The sequence below is a fragment of the Centrocercus urophasianus genome, unplaced genomic scaffold, assembly GCF_019232065.1.
Source record: "Centrocercus urophasianus isolate 14NV4802_14NV808 unplaced genomic scaffold, USGS_Curo_1.0 seq_14, whole genome shotgun sequence".
In the NCBI taxonomy this organism is placed as follows: Eukaryota; Metazoa; Chordata; class Aves; order Galliformes; family Phasianidae; genus Centrocercus; species Centrocercus urophasianus.
The window spans coordinates 18,120,935-18,142,438 of record NW_024884586.1 but is presented as its reverse complement, the minus strand read 5'-3'; the positions used below and the strand labels follow the sequence as shown (position 1 = coordinate 18,142,438).

The 21,504-nt window shown below is 43.6% G+C and overlaps 1 protein-coding gene across 9 annotated transcripts in view; it reads left to right on the top strand.

Moving 5' to 3' along the window:
• Positions 1 to 11,400: 11,400 nt before the first annotated feature.
• RPAP1 (RNA polymerase II associated protein 1) overlaps positions 11,401 to 21,504 on the top strand; it is a 39,264-nt gene continuing 29,160 nt past the window's right edge. For 3 of the 9 annotated variants that reach the window (XR_006168022.1, XR_006168021.1, XM_042813855.1), the window contains exons 1-6: positions 11,404 to 11,458; positions 15,576 to 15,783; positions 16,125 to 16,367; positions 17,336 to 17,484; positions 18,024 to 18,116; positions 19,811 to 19,994. Coding sequence is in view for 7 of the 9 variants with exons in the window: in XM_042813855.1 (XP_042669789.1) it covers positions 16,139 to 16,367; positions 17,336 to 17,484; positions 18,024 to 18,116; positions 19,811 to 19,994 (655 nt within the window). In the remaining 2 variants the exon portion in view is untranslated. The other 6 variants (XM_042813860.1, XM_042813857.1, XM_042813858.1 and 3 more) reach the window with 6 other exon arrangements.

Here is a 21,504-nt window from a genome sequence, read left to right as displayed (position 1 = left end):
TGAGGCTCATCTCATTTGATCTGTTTCTCTCTCTGTGCCCTACAGCAGTATGTATTTTAAATGCTTCGTAAAATCTTGCAAGCAGGCAAGTGAGCAGACTTGAAGCATCAACCTTAGCTTTAATATTCACACCTCAACTCCTGCCACAATATGCTTGCAGCTCATCAGGCATGCTGCTCCACACAACTCTGCTCCAGCATAAAGGCTGCATGTGAGGTTGGCTGGGGGGGCCTGTGGAGCAGTGGGTTGCTCGGCCCATGTGTGTGAACATACAGAGAGAAAAGCCCCAAAGCTGGGATTTTCTAGAATTGTTGTGTATGCTAAATCTGGATTTCAGGACACTGATTGCATGGGATGACTCTTGGCTGATTCCAGAGGGAGCAACCCTGCTGGCTTTGGAGGTGAAGGACACCAATGAGAGACACCTTGGCAGCCTCCCTTTGTCTTCTGTACCTTTTGAACACATTGCAGCACGTGCACTGCCACCATAACTGCAGCCACGTGGGACTTTTCCTCCCCTGAGCTCACCTCCTTCTGCCAGGAGTTGCATTTGTTCTGCTGCATCCAGCATGAATGTGCAAAGTAGTCTGGCTTTTGCTTCCGTCAGCCCTGGAGAGGAACTGCAGGAAGCACACGGTGCTAGGCAGTACAGTGCAGGTTTTCTAAACCGCAAGAAAACGCACGTTTAAAATACCTTGCTTCATTTCCATGAGTGGCACAACGGGGAACAATCTCTCAGGGCTAAGTTGGCCAGCAGACGGCAGGGAGTGGATCACATCTGGGGTGCGGGAAGGAGCATCAGAGAATGCGTAAGGAGTGCCCCTGCCTTACCCGGCAAGACCTATAGGGGAAGAGAGATGAAAATCCCGGTCTGCTTGGTCAGCTTGTGCGTTTGTGTGGTTGCTTTCAGTGACATCACACACACTGTAAAAATGGTGGCAGTGCTGATGGAGCACTGCGGTTAGAGGGGAAATGTGCCAAGCCAGAGAACTGTCCCTGGAGGTATCTGTACCCAGTGTTACATGAGAGCCAAATTCTCCTGGTAGGGACTGTTACACAGTACTGTCAAAGGCACCAGCAGCAATGATGGGAAGAAGCAAAAATGGGGTTCACCGTGCTGTGAGGCAGCAAAGAAGGGCATCCCTATTTCATAAGGTGACAGGGGCGAGCAGTTCTCTGAAGTCAGGGACTCAGCTGTTACAGAGAGCAGGGAGACACTGTGGAGGGAGGTGTCAGCAGCCCAGCCAAACAGACCAGGAGTAAGAGCATCAGATTTAAAAGCTGAGTCACACAAGGACAGAAAACAAAGACCTGGCAGAGCTCAGGTCTGTCTGTCAACCCATGCCAAACAGTCACCTCTGTTTAATAAATACATCTAATACCCACTGGGCTTTGCGGCAGCCTGAACAGCTTCAGGATGGTTTTTAATTTATTTTCATTTCCGCAGACACTCTGCTTTTGATGTTGAATAACCTGTGATTTATTTAACCTAAACCAATCCTGTCTGGTGCTCAGGTCTGCAAGCAGTCTCAGGGACTGGCTTTCCAGCCCTTCCACCTTTAAGAGAAGAAGACATTTTCTGAAGTGATGTACCCCCAGCTGAGCACAGGGTTTTGATCCAAAAGGCAAAGGTTTGTACATCTTTCTACCTGACATACTGTCAGCATCCTGGTGGCACCTGAAAATCATGGGAAAAAGCCTGAAGATAAGGCAGACCCAGAGAAGGGATAATGAAGGTTGCTAGCCCTGAGATTGAAGATTTAGAAATGTCATCTATCACTCGGTGCTGTTATTTCCACCTCTGTGGCTCCAGATTCAGTGCATCAATCTCCGTTATCAACTTTCACAACCTGAAGAAACAGGCGAAAAAAGAAAAAAAAGGAATTCCAGAAAGTACTGGAAAAGCTGTGCAAAGCTCATTTTTATAATTTCAGAAATGCAGAGGATCAGTGTCACTGGTGTAAGCTGCCTGAAGAGGCTATTTTTGTTCTTTAGAAGCTTTTTCCTCTATTTTAACATGGATTAATTATGAATATTTATATATATATATTGCAAAAAAATATGATGAGCAGTTTGCAGACTGGCTTGCAAAATATGTATACCATATTGTAAAAATCAGCTCCTTTTTTTGGGCTTTGTGCCTGGTCACTCACTCTTTCTAAACGGCAAGCAGAGAACAGAGACAATGCATGTTTGTGGTGCTGCCTCTCCTATTCAGAGCACCAAGGAACTGGTGCAGTCAGGAACTGCAGTCCATGTTGGTGTGGATGCCACTCTGAGTGTGCCTCTGCCGGAACGCCACTCGTCTTTCCTCTGAGCTTGGCTAGGACCCAGCACAAATTTAACAGGCAGAATTTTGTTCCGCTCTTTAATGAGACACACTATTTGGGCTAAATTTGCAAAGGTCTGATATGAGGTATACATAGGAGCTTGCTGCTTGTCTTAAAGATGAGACAGCTATGGGGATCATGAGTGCTCAGGGCCATCAAAAGTCACAGAGCACTTTAATGAAAGAGAAACATTAAGCCTCCTGTCTGGGGGAGATTCCTACTAGGGAAATTGCAGTGACATCTTCAAATCACTTCTCTGCTGCTCCAAGAAACAGCATAAATTAATATATACTGTGAACAAACTGCCACATGCTGCCCCAAAGTGAACAGGAATGGGAAGAGTATTTCCAATACAGATGGTTTCTAAGTTGACTTATGCAAATAGGCATATTGGAAGAGAGGAGCTATTGCTAAATATAAAATAAGTCATGCTGTCCTACCACTTGTGTGAGCTGCCAAAGAACGAGACAGCCTATCCCTAAGGAGCAAGCCCACTTGTTTCAACAGGATTTTAATCAGCCCTTAATGTAGGGGAAAAAAAAAAAAAAAAGAAAAAAAGAAAAAAAAAAAAAAAAGAGGTGCATCTCTAGTTGATAACAAGCTCTTTCCTTTCTGAAATTATGAATTTAAACATTTACTGGAATCACAAGTGGCATTTCCCTCACTGTACCTGTTTATGAGCCGATATAATTTAAAACATCTATTAGCCTTTGCAAAGCCTGTAAAGGGAGAACACTGCATTGCTTCAATATTAGTGCTTAGTGTAATATTTGTGAATTAAATTGTGGGCATACCAAAAGAGAATCTGTCTGGACCATTCATAAAATGAGCTTTGATATTCTTTTAGTAAGTAAAAAGCTGAAGAGAGACATCAATAATTTATTAGCACTTGGATTACATCCTCTGGCACTTGTAGTTTACTGCCTTCTTGGAGAAAAAGAGGACAAGGGCAATATTGTCTCCTGGGTTGTGAAGCTTTTGCATTCTCTAACATGGTGGTGTTGACAAGGGAAGCCTCATTTTTAGTGGCATTCTGACTCTGACAATACCCATGCCTCTCAGCATAATGCTCACAGCTCCAGGAAGCATGGTGGGATGAACCATCAGCCCTGTGTTGTGCAAGATACTTTCCAGATACCAGCATGAAATGACACAGGAGGCAGCAGTATCATGCCTAGTACACAGGTAGCCCTGCTGTAAATGACAGATCATTGTCCAGAGAGGCCTGGGCTTCAAATAGCTAATGTACAAAACTGTGGTGGCTACGGGGAGCCAATATGGCTGGACAGCATGGGTACCACTCAGAGAGATGTGAAGCCCAAGACAGGGGCCCTTTCCAGAGGCCAAAGTGCTCCTCATTCCTTGTCACCTCCTGCCATGGTCACTTCCTGGCACTGCTCATCACCTTCTCTTCATTTCTCAGTCAATCTCTTTATTCCAGGCTTTTTTTCTTTTCTTTTTTCTATGTTCCCTCCCCCCAGTTCCCTCCAGTGTCCCTGCCCTGCTTCTTACCTTCCCTTTCCTGGTGGCAGTGATGCCGGCTCTTCAGCTCTAGGCTTAGTAATGCTATTGCTGTCTTGTGTAGATATGCCAGAATTTGCACTGACATTTGCTCTTTTTCATCAGAATGAAATGTTCTTCCTTTGCATCTATTTCTCTGGCTTGTGCCTTTCAAATTTGGCACTAGCCATCTATTTCTCTTTCCCCTATCTTGCTCTTTGTGACGTGCTGTTCCCAATGCCTGAACAATCAAAATGACCTAGCCACCTCCTTTCCCAGCTTTGCAGTTTCTCAGTCCTGAGGAATCTTACCCCATTCTGTCCCAATCACTGCCACTGAGAACTGCACCTCTTCTTACTGTACTCCCTCAAGTTGTTCTCAAGAAGCACTCAGCAAGAGCATTCCTCTGCTAACTGAACTGCAGCAGAATCCAACCTCTTCCCTTTAGGGGCTGCTTGTGAGGGAGGACGTCTCCAGCCACCACTGACAGAGTACATGCTGTTCTCTCAGCCCCAGGTAGGACACAAAGGGCTATAGGCAGCATGAAGAACCTAGAGCTGCCTCTGCCCTTCTCTATGCACAGTTTTTTTTTGTTTTCTGCAGGTGCAGACATTTCCTACTCTGTGAATACTGAACAGAGCTGGATAAAAGCAGAGAGATGCTCTGAGAGGCAGGCAGCAGAGAAAGGCCATGCCCACCACGGCCTGAGTCTGAGAGAGGACTTTGCCCATGTTATGCCAAGTCTGAGTTGATGTACCCTGCTGTTCAGAGGGATTTTTTAATGCTACTCACAAAGTGCTTTGGAGCAAATGAGGACAAAAGTCTTTTTATAAGTATTGCAAAGGCATTTCAATTTTGATGGTCTGCTACACACAATTAAGAGGAATTTGAGCCCCTAGAATCTCTCCTCAGCACTGAGGGGCTTCATGAATCAAAGGGGGTAGCAACTGAAGAAACAAAAGGAAAGGGAGTTTGCTTGTTATCACAACACTTTGTTATCTTAAAAAGGAAAGAGAGCTCTTTAGACACGGTGGCTGACCAGAGGAGCAATCAGCAGCGGCTTTAAGTAAAATACAGCGTGCACAGCTGGAGAAAGAGCAAATGCGTACTTCTGGTCCTTAGCAGGAACACCTAACTATCTTGGCCGTCTCGTTTCCAAAGTTAAACCCAGGAGCCCAAACCTATGCACTGACCTCCACGTCTCATGCCTTCTGGTGCAGAACAGCCATCTGGGCAGTGACACTCCAGAGCCAAGATGATAATTTGGCGGGTTCCCAGTATTTTCCCATGGGAAAAAAGCTGGGCAGTTGCTGCTGCTGTACGTCTCTAGAAGGCAGCCTGCCAGCCCCCAGAGCTCTTGTCCAGTGCCAAGCAGATCTTTAAATGCATGGCCCTCAGTGACAAACCAAAATGAAAAGGTGCCCATACATATCTGAGCAATCGGCGCTCCAACACTGTGATATTGTGCAGCCACTGGTGTGATCTCTGCAGCTTCTGCTGTAACTGTGTCACTGAAGAAAAGGGCTTTTAAGTGTTGGTGCTGCTAGCGGCACTGCTTGCTGCTAACCGGAGGAGCTCTGCCTGACAGCCCTCCTCTGGGAACCATCGACTCCTCTGCTCCTGACGTAGGCAACTGTCACGAAAGATCACAATAGCTATAAATGCCTTTGCAAATAAAATTAAAACAACAACAGCAAAACAATGAAGAGAATTTGTTGTCAGGCAAATAATGAGCATAAGAGAGCACTGTAGAAAAATGTTTTCACAACAAACTGGTAGAGAAATGTGGGTAGCTGAAGCTTTCTGATGACTTTGCTCCCCTCACCAAGTACTACCAGCGAGGGAGGAGTCCCGTCCTGGTGTTAGGCAGACACCAAACTTTGCAACTATTGAGCCTCCAGGAAAAAAAATGAATTAAAGAGGGTGATAATATCTACTGTATGGAAGGCCAGCGAAAGCATTTCTTTGGTCTACAAGGCGACAGAAGAGTTCAGAAGCAACTTTGTACCACTACCACATTTACGCGTTAGATCATCAGGGCTCTAGAAGTTTCCTTTGAATACTCCTCTTCCTAACACCACTTCCACCTCATTGGGTATTACCTTTAGACAAATGCCTTTTGTTAGGCTGCTGGTCTCTCCCTACCCAGGAAGCTAGGTGAATGCAGTGTGTGCTGCTCCTGGAGAAGCAGAAGTGCATACCACCAGCGTGCTCCTCTGGCAACCCACAACATCTCACGTCATTCCCAAGGAGATGGAAAAACAGCTTTGGCCTAGGGAGACTGCAGGGGTGAATCCTTGCATAGACATGGTACAGCAATCTGCAATGGTCCTTGATATTTTCAAAGATGAAGGCAAAACCCCAACTCTGTGTGACTGCAGCTAGTTCTGCCAGATCACTTAAATCATCAGGACATCACGATCATCACTATTAAAAACTCTTGGCAGATCTAGCAGCATTAGCATAGCTATTTAGAGTTAAGTACTTCAGGCTCGGTTCTCCTGGCAGTATGAGCTAGCTGCTGAACACGCACCTTCAGTGAATATTGAGCTCCCCAAACCAAGCACATAGCAAAGGCCATGCCTTCTGTTCCAAGGGTGTGAGACTGGGATTCTGGGAGAAGTGAGCTACTTTGGGCACTCCTTTTGGCGCACATTCTGTTTGGTGCAGGTGGGATTTGTATAAAGATGCACGTATAACTGCCACCCTGCTTAGATGCAGAAGTAGAACGTTTACCCCAACCTTACATAAGGAAATAATCAGAAGTCAAGAAAGGAAAAAATCCTGAACTGAGGTTTGCCACTGAGGATAATCATCTGAGCACATCCAGTGCTTTAAACTGTCTTAAATTGCGTGAAATATGAGGCTTAGGCATTTTGACAGGCTTCCTTTAAAATCTACAACAGTGGACTTGATTGCATCCACTACTTTGCTCAGATTTTGGCAGACAGGTCCAGCAACAGCCATGAGTGACACTATCCTCAGCCCAAGGAAGCTGAAGTACAGAGATGCTGCTTCCCTCTCCATGATATAAGAGGTAGATGGCATTGCCAGACAGGGTCAGCTCAGAGACTGTTTTCATTTAAGCCTCTGTGAATCAGTGAATGTCAATGACAGTGTATTTGCCACTGCGCAAACAGTGATTTTCACCTGTAATACTCTTCAGATGCAATGTTTGAATGACCTGACCATGGAAGCACACTTGCACAACTGCCCCTTTTGACTTCCACAGTGGTCTGTCCTCTGGGGTCTCTGCTGTATGTCAGCTCACTTTTAGTTGGATTTTATTTTGACATTTGTATGAGGTGAAGAAGTCCAGTATGATAGGCATACGTTATATATATCAAGCAAGAAATATCTTTATTTGCTGAAGATGTGTGTTATTTCAGGATATATTCATTTAGTCTGATAAAAATGCCATTTCTATAGAAACAATTGATAAAGCAAACAACCAAGAGGAAATCCCATGCTAACTGTTAATAGTCAACATAATGCCTAGCCCTAGCAGATGCACTGCTAGAGATGAGTAAATACTCTGCTGTTTTGGGCTTTTAAAATATGTAACCTCTTCCCCTCACATGGTTAAATCAATTCACATAGAGCAAGGATCCATGCTTTTTATCGGTGAGCACACGGAGGTTTGCTTTAAAATATCTTTGCTTTACATAGCCCTAGGAATCCAAGCAGCTTACAATCAGTGAGGTGCTTTTGTCACAGACAATGCTTTTGTGCTTCCACTCAGCAGGTAGGCCAGAGAACTGCAGAAAAAGCCACCCGAAGTTCTATGGGCGGATCACCGTCTCTCCTTTTCTACTGTGCTCTCCCATCAGCTAGAGAGCTGCCATTGATTACTCACAATCCAGTTCTCACACATGCACATTTCTTCAGGAACACACATCCTGTTTTTTTATTGCCACTTGAAACTCCTGCTGTGCTTTGCTGTGTGTGCTTCCCTGCTTTGCTGGTTTGGGCTCTGACTCTTCCAACTGGATTCCTGTGGAGAAAAGTGTTGATGTGCGCTATAACCACTAATCTGAGGAACAATACATTACTGTCCCTTCCAAGCTCAAGGCTCAGACCCTTGCAGAATTGAACCTACAGCACAAATAGCAACCTGCTGCTGAATGTTTCTCCCATCAGTCTCAACTCCTTCTTACAAAGAAGAATTTGCAAGGTCTTGAATCTTGGATCTATTCTAACTTATCATCAGTCCTCCAGTCCCAGGCAAACCTGTGCACTTCCCACCACTCTGCTTTTCAGCAACTCTGTTCCTGACTTTATTCTCTGTCTTAACTAATTTTTAGGATAACCCGTCTCCTTGGCCGTCTGCTTCTTAGGCAACTCATTGTAATATGCACCTTCTCTGCAACACATACTGTTGCAATTACATGTTTACTCTCTCTAATCTCACTAAGGCCACTGCCATATTGTCTTTGTTGTTATGATCCCTTCCATTTTACAGTTCAATGAGAAAGCATTTGGTTGTAGACTCTCATGCTTCTGTGCTTTGGAAGACCAAAAACATCTACCAGAGAGTCACATACAGCTTTTTGCTTGTGGCAAGCACAAAGAAAGGAGTGAGGAGGAATATTAGGGCTTCTGACAAAACTGATGAACTTTTAAATTAAATCTCACAAAACAGCTCTCCTCAAGTGAAGAATGTTTGAGTTTACCTCCAGTGACTCTTACAGATGCTCTGGTGGGAATTTCCCTGCCAGAATAGATTAGCAGATTCATGCAAGCGTGTAGATACTTATAATTTATAGGATAAATATGAAGATGCAGAAACATGATTTATTGATAGAGCATGAGCTATATATAGCACTCTTAACTGTATTATTAAAACAAAAGGTAAATAATTAATGGAAGGAAGAAAAGATACATAAAGCACAGTCAGTCTTGACAGGAAGTATTCCTGTCTTGCAGTAATTAAGATTAAATATATTTGGAGCACATTTTTTTATATCTTTCTGACAAAAAAGATTATTTGCTTACTTTGTATACCTGTAAGAATCACTGTGTGTGGCTGCAGAACTTGTGCAGCCAATGTGAGCAAAACTGGAGAGGAGGGAAATGCTTACAGCTACTCAGTTTGAACACCACTCTACGCTCAGGATAGAATTACCACCTGTGCATACTGACCAGTTACACCTGGTAAACCCTCAGTTTAGTTTCAGATTAGATACAACTAGTTTTTCTAAATCCAGTTCTGCCCATTCACGTGACAAGCATTGCAGAAAAGTACAGGCTTACTTCAGCAGAAAGCAAGAAACAAAGTTAAGTTTTTTATTAGAATCTGAGAATTACCCAGGCAAAGCAAAATTCTCCTAGCAACTGTTTACATATCTCATATACACATTTCTTGAGTTCAAGAGGAAAAGATGATGAGCAGATCAGCCCTAAGAACAGTAACTCAGACAGGGCCTGTGATGTCTCAGGCCATCTGCTTTGTTGAATTGATTCTGTTCAAGATACATACGGTCAAATATCCTGTAACAATATCAGGATATATATTTTCTCACTGGACATATAGTAACTTATTTACATCATTTCCAAACTAACAATGTTAGCAAGGTCAAAGTGACCTTACAAATAGTTATTAAATTCCCTGGAACCAGAACAGCTCAACCTCATAAGCGGCTGTCCAACAGTCTACACAGTCTCAACACTTAACTGGAAAACATTCCAGTGCAACCAGTGCCAAAGCTTTCCTGTCTTATTACCAAGTAATAGAACCCAAATATCTTTCTAAGGCCCAAGGCAAATCATTCCTAAGTTTAGTACCAGCAAAGACTCAGAGTTGGAAAGGTCTATTCTCACCAGCGCATGTGCCAAACTCTTCAGTAAAATCAATGCCCTCTTGTCTTGTCTAAAGATAAACAGTGCAATAAACTAAAATTTAAGTTCCACCTTTTGCTTCAGACAAAGATTTTAAAGCAGCACTACACAGTCTTTACTGAGCCACAAGTGATAGTGCACAAAAGCCAACAATGCACCAAAGGGAATATTAAACTTGTCACTTCCAGACACCAGTCCTGTGAATCCACAGAATCCCATTGCTATCAGCAACATCAGATGGTTCCATGGAAAAGGTTTATAGGAACTGCTGCTCTTGAGTTTTAACTACAAAAAACTTGATCAGTTATTTCAAAGGGCATCTTACATCCCAAACCAGAATCTGGAATGACAAAACTAAGTGCAAGATGGTGGCAGGAGGGAAACAATTGATTTCAGTGAAATGGAGAATTGGACCTCATGTTTCTCAGTCACTGCTATTCCAGAATAGAACAGATACGACTTCGATTTCAGTTCCTTAGGGAGTGCAAAGCAGAGCTCTACCATCTGATGAACTGCAGCCCGGCAGGGCAGTACCAGGGAAGCACTCTAAACCCTCTTGAGGCTCTCTTCTGATAATCTCCAAATGTAATTTAGAGTGGATCTATTTATTCCTCCTGCCAGGGCCACCTATAAGCACCAGTAGTAACTGCTCAAACACTCGTGCCAGAATCAGGCAGAAAAATGTCTGCTCAGAAGGACAGAATTGGGCTCATTCTTGGCAATTTAGTTGGTCTAACTGGGCATCATCAAGTGCTTTTGGTGGTTCCTACCTTAAGAAGTTCTTAATGATCTAAAGCAGGGCAGCCTTCAAATTCACCATCTCAGGAACAGTATTGCTCATCAGAAGACTCACAGCTGACAGAGATATTTTTGCCCAGCGTTTTCACAGAAAATTTCCACTTTGTATGAGTTCATCACTGGTTTGCTGCCACTGCTGCAAAGCTGGTTGTCTTTTGATAGGATTATGATTTATCCTAATTTCTATGGAGATTTAAGTGTCAAAATCGTGTCTGCCAACAGTTTTGCTGTAGCATCTAACACCGTCTTCTGAAGGGATAAAAAGACTGATGAGGACGTGTCACCTCTTACAGTACCATGGCACTCATGGCAAGTCCTCCCCATGCAGCTGGCCCAACTGACTCAGGATCTCCAGTCTACACACAGGTTAAAAAGCTGAAAGGTGGCCAAGCACCAATGCTTCTGGTAGGTACAACTGCTCTCCAGCGGTTTTTAATAGAAGCTGACATGTATGAATAGTAAATGAATATTCAGACATGAATAATAAATTATTGCTCCATTTATATAGCTTTGTGTATCCCCTCTCCTGAAACACCACCACTCTCGAGCACACAAACACCTCTTAATAACGAGAAGGCGCAGATGACACATTTACAGAGATGGCTTTCTGTATGTGTGGGCACACGTTTCCAGGAGCGAGAGTCCTGTAATTACACCTGAGGCGGGACGTGCCTTTGGACCGCACAAACCAAGAGGGATTTAGGGGAAATACTTCAGCGATGAGACCCCTTATCCACCATGCGCCACGCCGGAGCACACGCAGCCACATCTCCTCCCCGGGCAGCAGAGATGCGGCATGGCCCGCGAGCCGCGTATCGGAGCTCTTGCGCGGGCGACGAGGGCACAAGACGCCAGCGCCGCCGCTGAGGGCAGGGAAAATGGCGGCGCCCCGCCCCAGCCTGCGGAGGGAAGCGCGGGCGGAAGTGGCCGCGGAAGTAGCGCTGCGGCGCAGAGCGGAAGTGTTGGCGGGGAGCGGCGCGGGCCGGGTGCAGGTGAGTGGTGCCCGGGGCCGGCCCGCGCACTGGGCTGTAGCGGCTCCGTGGGCCTCGGGACCGCTTCTCGGGCCTGTCTTCGCCTCAGCCGCTCCGCGGCCCCGCCGGACCTATGTCCCGACTGCTCCGAACGCTGGCTGCTGCGGGGTTCCGCTCTAACGGCCCTCTTCAGGTGCACTGGTAGGGCCTGGCTCAGCTCTAGAGGCGTGGGGGCACTTCGCCTCCTCAGCTTGGTAATAGCAAGTGTTACAGGCCTGCTTTGAGCCGTGCCGTGTGATGCTGTCACTGGCTGATAACCTAGAGCAGAGAAATTGTGCCTTTCTCTTGACAACTGGGCTGCCTCGGTGAGGCTGAGGTGTGACTGCTTCTCGCTTTAGTTCTGTATGTCAGCCAGTGAGGTCTGAGGTGTAAACCAGAAATACATTGACTGGGGGCACCGGTATGGTAGCAGGATTTCCTCTTTGACCCAAACCTGATTTCTTTTGTAAAAGAATGCAGACTTGGATGTTGAATGCAAGTTAGGCTTGAAAATGGGGGTAAAAACTGGAAGAGAATGTCCAATTTAGATTGGACATTAGGAAGAAAATTGTTACAGCAAGGGTGGTGAGGCACTGGCACAGATTGCCCAGAGATGCAATCCCTGTGCCCCATTCCTGAAGACATTCGTGGTCACAGTGGACCAAGCTTTGAGCACCTGATGGAGCTGTAGGTGTCCCTGCTCATTGCAGGGGAGTTGGACTAGATGGCCTTCAAGGGTCTCTTCCTACTCAAATGATTCCGTGACAAGAAGATGACAACATTTAGAAATTGGCAGAATTCTTAGATGAATCTTTGTTTTCACTTACAGTTGCTGCTTTTCCTTCTTTAACCCTTTCAGGTTCATAGCTGTTGTGATTTAAATTATTCTCATGGGCTGTAGATCTCTACTGCTGCAGAAGGAAAAATGCATTGTAAATTCAGATGATCTAAAGAAAATAAAAATCAATATGATAGTGGCCTATATCAAGTAAGTGCATTTTTCTGTAGCCTGGTGGCAAATGTCAAAGTTCTTTTGCTGAAGTGTAGTAGCACTTAGCTCTGAACAAAGCTATGCTTGATTCTTGTGTTGCCTTACATCTGCTGAGGGTAGTGGCAGGGATGGATAACATGTGCCTCAGGTGCTTAAATGCTGCTCCAGGAGAACCAGAGGTATTATACGTCTTTGTGTTTTTGTAAAGTAAGTGCAGTCTTTTGTGATGCACTGGTGATGCATTAATTTATGGGAGAGCCCCTTACTGCCCTAATTGGCTTTCATCCTCAGGGTGAAGCTTTAGCTGAAATTGGTTAATCCAAGTGTGTCTTGGCAGTTGAAGCAAGCTGTTGCTTTGTTGCCCTCTGTGTTTTTACACCATTTTTTAGTTCAACCTCAACTGGTTTCCAGCTGTATTTGTAAAACTATCTGCAGGACTGGCAGGCGTTTTAATGACTGTATCTGTGGGCAGTCCAAAGCATATCAGAAAAGTATATTTTGAGATTCTTAGTACAGACAGAGAATATAGCAGCAAATGATTGCGTGTCTGGTGCATGTAGGTGCTCGTGGTCTTTTCACTGCATTTCTGACCCCTTGCAGACCTCTCTAGGACAGCATCCCCCTGGGCTGTGTGTCAGCTAGGTGATGGTTCCTTTAGACAAATAGCTTTTGTTCACTTAGCTTTTAAATAGCAGGCTTCAAGATTGGAGGTAACCAAACTGCATAGAGGTGGCATCAGTGCTGCTGATCAGTACTGGTAGTTATTTTTCTTACATGTTTTCTTGGAGTGCTGATGGATAAGAATTGCGCTTTATGATGGCCAGGTAAGTGTTCCTAATGTTTTTAATGGCCTTTGGTGGGTATGGAAACAGGTACTATTAGAAAGAAAACTATTTTCCTTACCTTTTTTTAGCATTCAAGTACAATTTGAACAATTTCTCTCTTGTTGGACTGTAGAAGAATCAAGTCAGAGGCCTTGATTTTATTAAATTTCTAGACCCAGTTAGAACATGGAAATAGCACATTTAAGTCTTCTATCTATTTGCCACACCAAAATAGTTGCCACCTCTGTATTACCATCTTATAACAACTTTGTTTTGGATGACTTTCTAACCTCTAAGGCAGCGACCGCAAAATTGTCTTCTTGTGACTAACAATTCTCAAGACAAATGAAAGCAGTTCCAAGCTCCAATTTATTTCTGAGTAATGTAATATGTGGAGACTCAGACAACTGTGTACGTGTGTCCCAGTGTGGAAGAATCCTATCACAGAAAGGTTAGGAGCACACTTTACTTGTAACTAGGCGTTTTGCGTCTGCTAATCCTGCTGTCATTGTCCTCCTTTTGTCTTTGAAGCCCAGGATGACAGGGTATGAAACACTTGCCTTTTGATGCATGTGCTGCTGCTTAGGTGTATCAAAGAAGAACTTCTCAACAGAAGTATGACCATAGCAGCCCCTGTTATGGCAGGCAGCTGCATAAATAAACAGCAAGTGCAGATGCTTATACTTGGAGTACAAAAAAGGGAGCCATCTGCAGGAGCTGCAATTTTTGCTGTGTGTTTTGAGGGGAACTAGGATTCAAAGGAATGTTTTTGCCTTTTCAGCATTAGTCAGAACTGTGGTGACATCCCAGGTGTTTTTGCTATGTTTTGAGGCAAGATATCAGCATGCTCCAATCCCATCCTGCTCTGAAGTTGCCCCTCACTGGTGAGGGTGTTCCACAGCTGTCCTTGATGGTGTTGACAGAGAAGTAAGGCATTTTCTCTGTAGGCTGGAGAGAATTTTATGGTTCAGAGGGCATGGGGGAGTTCCCTTGCTGGTATCTGTGCCATATGTATGCTTGGTGTAAATGGAGGTTGTTGTTCTGGGACTCTTGAGCTGACAGCTTCCATTAAGGCCAGTATGGTGAGATGTCTGATTTTGAGTAACTAACTCGTGGTGCTGGCATCATATGAAGAGGTCTCTTTCTGCAGTAATGAGTGCTGAAGTGAATGGAGTCCCTGGAAACTCAAAGCCTTGGAAAATTCACTTCAAGTTGGTGCACAAAGCTCTTAAATCTGTATGCTTTAAATTCATTTTTTGCACAAAAATTGGGACAGAAAAAAAGATTTTCAACAGGTCTCGTATTGTCATTGGTTTTGCTTGAAAGCCTTGATTAAAAAAAAAAAAAAAAAATCACCAAAAAGCTCTGAAACAAAAGAATACAAAACTATGAAACTGCCCAGATCTCTCTTAATTTAGCATTGATGGGGTGAGCAGCCCCATATCTAACTGAGGCTGATTAAGAATGGGATCACTAAAATTGGTATAAACGTTCCAAGCATTGGTCATAAATACTGCATGAGGGAGGTAATTCTTGTGTCTATCAGCATCCTTCCCAGAAGATATCTTCCCACATTCTTCACAATGAAAGATGATATTAGCACAAGACAAACAAAACATTGGTCTCAGGGCAGGCTGTGTCTTCATGGGAGTTGGACTTTGTTTTGGTCTGAGATTAAAACAGAGATTCACTTTGAAGCTTTGCATTTTGTCGTGTGTACAGCCTGTCCATGTGGTGGATGATCATAGTTTTAAAAATCCACATCCATTTCCCTTTCCAATTTAACAGTAAATCATCACTGAGTCCCTATGGTCTTTTAAACGTAGAAGAGATCAAATATGTACAAAATACTTCAAAATACCACGTGTGGGAGGGTGTCAAGTCTGCAGCATTAGTGGTGATCAGTGATTCAATTAGCATGAAATGTATTTGCAAACACTTTACTTGCTGTGTACGAGAGATGGATTGATGGTCCTGGGCTCTGGGAATGAGAGATGGAGAGTAAATTTGCAAGTATTTTCATGGCCGGTAGACAAGAGGTGGAAGAGTTGTCTTCCTCATACACTCTGATATGCACCAAGATACAGGTGTTTATAGATACTACCCCCGGCTTTCAACCCAGAACTGGTCTGAGCAGTGAATGGAAATGCTTGGAAATAGCATACCAGCATACCTTCTACCAGGATAAAGACAGTGAAACAGAGTGAACTAAAGCTGAAGTACTAAATAGGGAAGAAAAGCTTTTTTTTTTTTTTTTTTTTCCTTCTTTTTTTTTTTTTTTCAGTTGGGAGGTTAGAAAGAGAAGAGGAGCTATAGTCCTGAGTATTCTGTCCACATCTACATGAACGGACCCTTGCATCCTGACTGAGATGTTTACACTGGGATATTGAGAAAACAACAGTGTGGTGGAGGGAAGAGATTTACATGACACTGCATCTCTGACATTCTTGTTTGGTGCTGATTCTGGAGAAAGTTAAATCTACTGCCTTAGTGTAAGTACTTCTGTGGCTTTGCAAATCCAAGGCCTGTGGTTGGTGTTCTGACAGCGATACACTTGTTGGCTTGCTTCTTGCTGGCTGGGTGCTACTCTGCTCCCAACTGGATGGTAGACCAGGTGTTGTCTTGCCTATTAGCACATTGTTTAGCAGTGAAGAACCAGTAAACTGTTTGTTTGGGATGCTGGTACAATTAGTTGTGTCCTGGGGTGGTCGTGAGGGGCAGCTGCGGTATATACAGAAAGAGCAGAGCAGGACAAAAGTGAGTTGTTTTCCCTTATTGCTTCTATCCTCTCCCTAGGAAAGCCAGTTCTGTGACCAGTTTTCCTTGTGTTCAGTAGGTTCCATGTGAATGGTAAGTGGGATCAGCCCACAAAAACAAGACGACAAGATGTTCTCAAGACCAAAGCCTGGGGAGTCCGAAGCAGACCTGATACACTTTCAAAACCAGTTCCTGGCAGCCAGAGCTTCACCTGCAGTGAAGATTGTGAAGAAAGCAGACAAGAGGAAGGGAGAGGAAAGGAACTCAGATGCTGAGAGACCCCAGCTACAGGACAGCAAGGATGTGGTCATGCTGGACGGTAATTTCCCTTGTGGGGTTCTTTCATATATTTTTTTCTGTCTCTTTCAGTGTTCCTCTTTGCTTGCCCCCATCACCTCTCTCAACTTGCTTTTTCCCCTGCGTGTGTCTTCCCTGCAATATTATTTATTCTTAGCCTCATTTGAAAATGCACATGTCCAATATTGGTACCTCTGGTAGAACCACCTTTCCAACACACTGCCTTCAGCCCATGTATCAGCTGTCTGCAGTACTCCAACAATCCCACTGCAGGAGGTATTTCCTGTAATTTGCACTCGTTCAATTCCTGAGTGTTTATTTTACCACCTAGCCAGATCCTGCTCTTAGTGTCTCTGAGATTCAACTCTGCTAACAGTTCCAGCCAGCGGGCTATCTTGATAAGCCTCCTTCCTGTGTTTTTCTTTTTCTTCACCAGCAGTAACTGTAACACTTATCATGCACTTAATAGTTTCAAAAACTCAATATTGTTTCTTAAAAGCAACAATTTAAATCTTACAGTGCTTGTTTCCAGGTAAGAAAATATGATCCCTGTTTATGAACAGTGAAAAGGAGGCCTTGACTTGCTCCTGATCATGCTAATCATTCACTTGGAGCTGTCAGTGGAAGTGTGCTTTTCTGTGAGCACAAATTGCAAGGATACAATTTGTTTCTTGTATAGTTTTTTGCCTCTTCCTTTAATATTTGAAGTCAGGCCTGAATATACTTTCTCACTTACGCAGCCCTTTGAAATGGCCTTGATGCCAAAACATAAATAATAAAGCTCTTAGGCATATTGCTCTCCAATGCTCAGCACAAGTCAGAGATGAAACTTGTATAATTGTCTTACTGCTTCTTTATCTTGTTTATTTCTTATCAGAGCAATAATATGTGCTGTTGAAGACTGTTTGGTCTGGTGCCTATTGTGCAGTAGTTATATATGAGTAACTTGGATCTTTTTTCCTTTTTATATTTTTTCTTTCCCCTTCACAGATTTTCCTGATATTCTCCCTGCTTTAACTCCTGGTCCTCCAAAAAAGTCCAAAATCAAAAGTGCCTGTGTCCACTTTGATGATGAAGATCCAGAGGAAAGACTAGAGAATCATGATCAACACATTACAGCAGTCTTCAGCAAAATCATTGTACGTCTAACTTTTATGTGATGTGTATTTTGAATGCTGTGAATTGAGTGGTGGCAGGGATGTAGAGTACTGTTTCTGCTTTTATCTCTGCAACATGATGAAGCAGTAGTAGCACAATAAACCAGTGTCCTGTAGCATTCTTGGGGAAAATTCTGAGTATATTTTTGCTGTCAGTTAAACATGGGTTTGAACCTGCTCTCCAGTTCAGACTGCCCACAGGTCATGCTGCTTGCATGCAGCTGGGTGCTCTAGTATGAATTTGAGTGAAATTCTGATTCTCTAGTGTGGTGTTCTTGTTGCTGTGTGCTGGCCCTAATTTCCTTTTATCTGAGTTTTCTGATGGTCAGTGGAGCTGGCAGCACAGCCTTTTGGAAAACAGCTTCACTTTGGCTCTAAGTAAGCACAAGGTGTTCTGAATCTGATGGCTACATAGAATAATCTTGCAAACTGCTGAGCTGAGAGCTTAGTCTACTCTCAGCAAAATGGTACAAACGTGTCTGGCTATTGTGGTGGTTTTGAGTTGGATTTTTTTGATGCAGGAACGAGACACAAGTGCAGAAGCAGTGACCATGCCAGTGCCCACTGGAGACCCATTTCCAAGGATATTTCACCGTTCTGAGATAAAAAGTGAGGTAAGAGCAGGACCTGATGTTCTATGCTGTCTTCATTAACTATTCAAACTTTCCCACAACAAAAGGCAACGCACGGTGAGTGACAGGACTCAGAATGCATGACTTAGCATGCTGGAGATGAGAAGCTGGCTCAGCATCTTCATGGCATTGCCTTCTTAGTATAGGAGAAAGTTCTCTTACAGAACTGCCATCAAATAGGTAGTCTATACCCTTGTATAATCAATGAATATTAAGATGTTATAATTATGAAATAAACAAGAGAGTTAAGCAAAGCAGATTATAATAACACAAAGAGAATAGATAGGACACTTAACCCATATCCTGGGCTTGCTTATGAAACTCCAGCAGAGTGGTTCTCCAGAAGAGATCATTTCCCACTGGCAATCAGCTCTTAAATGGGTCTAGGGGAGGTGTAGCCAGGCTCCACCCCTTCCAGCAGCACAGGTGAATTGCCTTCACCTCTGCACCCTGGCTGACTCATTGCTCACCTCAGGTGTTCAATCAGAGGTTCAGGCTGTGATTCAGCAGTTCCCATACAACCCTACAGTTAAATAATACTGGAATCCTTTCAGGTTAGAAAAAAAGGCAATCTCCTTCACATAACTTAAGCAGTAAATTTGAAGTAGGTTCAAATCTGCCCTGTTGTTTTTTGCTTTTCTTTGAGGAACAATCTCAGTGAATCTCAGTTTCAGCCCACCAGATTTGTTCTGGTCTGTCTTTACTGGTCTGTTCTTACTCAAGTTGCCTCTGATTCCTCCTGGAATGACACTTGAATGCAGTTGCGTGGATTATCTTTTACAGTATCTTGCATTTTGAGAAAACGTTTGTTCTAAGGCTGTAAAACTGAAACCTATGGCTGCTGTTGTCAGAATAGTTGCTGTAATAGCAATAACTGCTAGCTGAGTGGGAATCAAATGCTGGAAATTGAATGTCATTGATAGCTGCAGTTGCTTTAAAAAAAGAGTTTAGTTTGAAGGACGACTCTTTTGAGAGGAAAAAGTAGTACTTTTTAAAGCTACCAATTCTGTTTACCTGATGTAGGAGCGTACGAAGTAGCCATCAAACGTTAAGACTGCCTTTTAAGCTTCTTCTCTGGGCTGGGGATATGCAAGAGACTTTTTGCTCAGTGTGCTTTGGATTTCCTGTGTATCAAGCTGTTCAGAGTCTTGGTCTTCTATTGCTTAGGCGAGCAGCACAATAATTTAGTCAGGATTACTGTAGCACCACTTGCCCATTTCTTACTGTGTAAATCTTTTCACCCTGGTGCTCTCTAATCACCTTATAAGAAGCCTTTTCCAAGCATGTGGTGAGCACAGTACAGTACTGCTCCATTTATCCTCAGAAATGCAAAGTATTCATCTATGTGGGGTTTCTAAGCAGCAGGAGATCTGGAACTGTTATGTTTGGTGATATTTTAGGTATACTTTCCTGGCCTGAATTCACTTACGATTAATCATCTTTTCTCTCTAGGTAGCAAAAACATTCATATGTTTTGTCTCTGTTCTAGCATTAAAATATTAAAATAGAATAGCACACATACAGACAAGGGCAGGTGGCTGCCAGTAGCTTCTCCCGTGTCACATCCCAAAGTGTTTTTTGAAAATGTCTTTAGGATCAGATCTATACACTTGTTAATGCCAGGTGTGTGGGGGAGTCTGAAGGAGAGTGGTGACACACAGCTTCCTTGTTTGCAGGTGAAGGTGGGATCTGGAAGAAAAAGCATCTTTGCACAAAAGATGGCAGCAAGAAGAGCTGCTGAAAAGCCAGCAACAGCTCCCTCTGCTGAGTGCACTCAAATAGCATCAGCTTCTCTGGACGTTCTGAATCCTGAGGGATCAGCAGAAGAGGCACCAGAGGCTAACTCCAGCAATGGGGATAGTAAGTGGAGAGGGTTCTGCTTATGTAGCCTACTATATTTCCATAGCTTTAGTAACTGTTACATTACTGCACCTAGTCTTTAAATCAGAGAAGCACTATTGTCCATAGTTCAGAAACTGTGTTCACTTGGAAGATCTCTAACATGGCAAGGATTTGAAATGGCCAGAGATCCAAATTAAAATTGTAGAGATAGAGTAGCTTTATCACTCTTTTTTTTGTTGTTGTTTTTACACAGGGTCAAATAGATTTCTTTTTCAAGGCTTTTGCCCTCCTTTTCCTTTGTTTGTCGCATGTAAAGTATTTCTTGTTTTGTCAGTAGTTTCTGCAATTTTTGGAGAAGGATTCATCTTGTGCATGACCTCTGATGCAGGTTCTCATTCTTACCTACCTAGAAATTGAAAGCTCAGTCTTCCATCACTCACTGCTGTGCTGTGAGACTGTCACATTGCTCCATAAGGAATGCTGTGAGGCAGCACTGATGAGTCAGTGCCACCTCCAGCAGTTATTTATCTGACAGCACTGTGACAAGGAAAGATGAAACCAATTCAAGTGGTACTGGCATCTCTAGGTGTGCAGGTGTCTTGGGCAGTCTTATCTGCTTAGGACCAACATATGTCTGTCTTTTTCCCTGACATCCTCTTTTTCACGTTGGAACGGATGCCAGATGTCGTCTGAAGGTTTTCACCATCTTAGTAAGGTTTCTGTTTATGCTGACCCCTCTCAGAATTGGTAAGAAAACCCTGAATCGTGCTGTGTGTGCACAGATCCACCATTCAGGTCCATTACTGTGTTTGCTATGTACCCTGTTACAATTGTGCACATGTACTACTGTCTGAGAAATCCTTTGAGAAGCAATAGTCCTCTGGCTGTGACCCTCTTGAAGTCAGAGAACACTGATAGATGTATTAATACAACTGAGGGATCAGCAAATTGTGTGTCCTCCTCTGCCAAATTGCGGAGAAGAGTTTTTGAGAGAGGATTGCTAGAAGCCGCAGAAGAAGAATAGCCATATTTCTTGTAGTGCCTGGTAACAATCAGGTGAGTTGCTGAATGGTAAAAAGTTTAGTGAATCTCTTACCAGACCTTTCTGTCTTCTCATTTCTTTTTGTTCAGTATGCAAGACAACTGCTGTGGAAATGACATCAGACCTTAGTGCTGATTGAACAAGAGTTGATGTTTTCATGGGCTGGTTTAGGGTCACAGGGGTTATCCAGGTTGCTATGTGGAGCATGTGAAAACCCAAACAAAACAACATGTAGAATAAAGCTACAAAGACAAGTCCTTGTACAGTGGGCCAGCAAGAGAGTCTGGCTCAGTTTGACCAGGGGAACATGTTATCCTACCGCTATGGTTAAATGAAATGAGCCCTTAGATCAGGTGATAAAGGAGACTTGGTTTTGTTCAGAGTAGGAGAAATATCTGCCCTTCTGCAGCTTCTGCTATGTTTAACCTTTAAAGTGAATACAGAAAGTTGCTAGAAGAAAGCTTGCCTGTTTTGGGGGTGGATTCT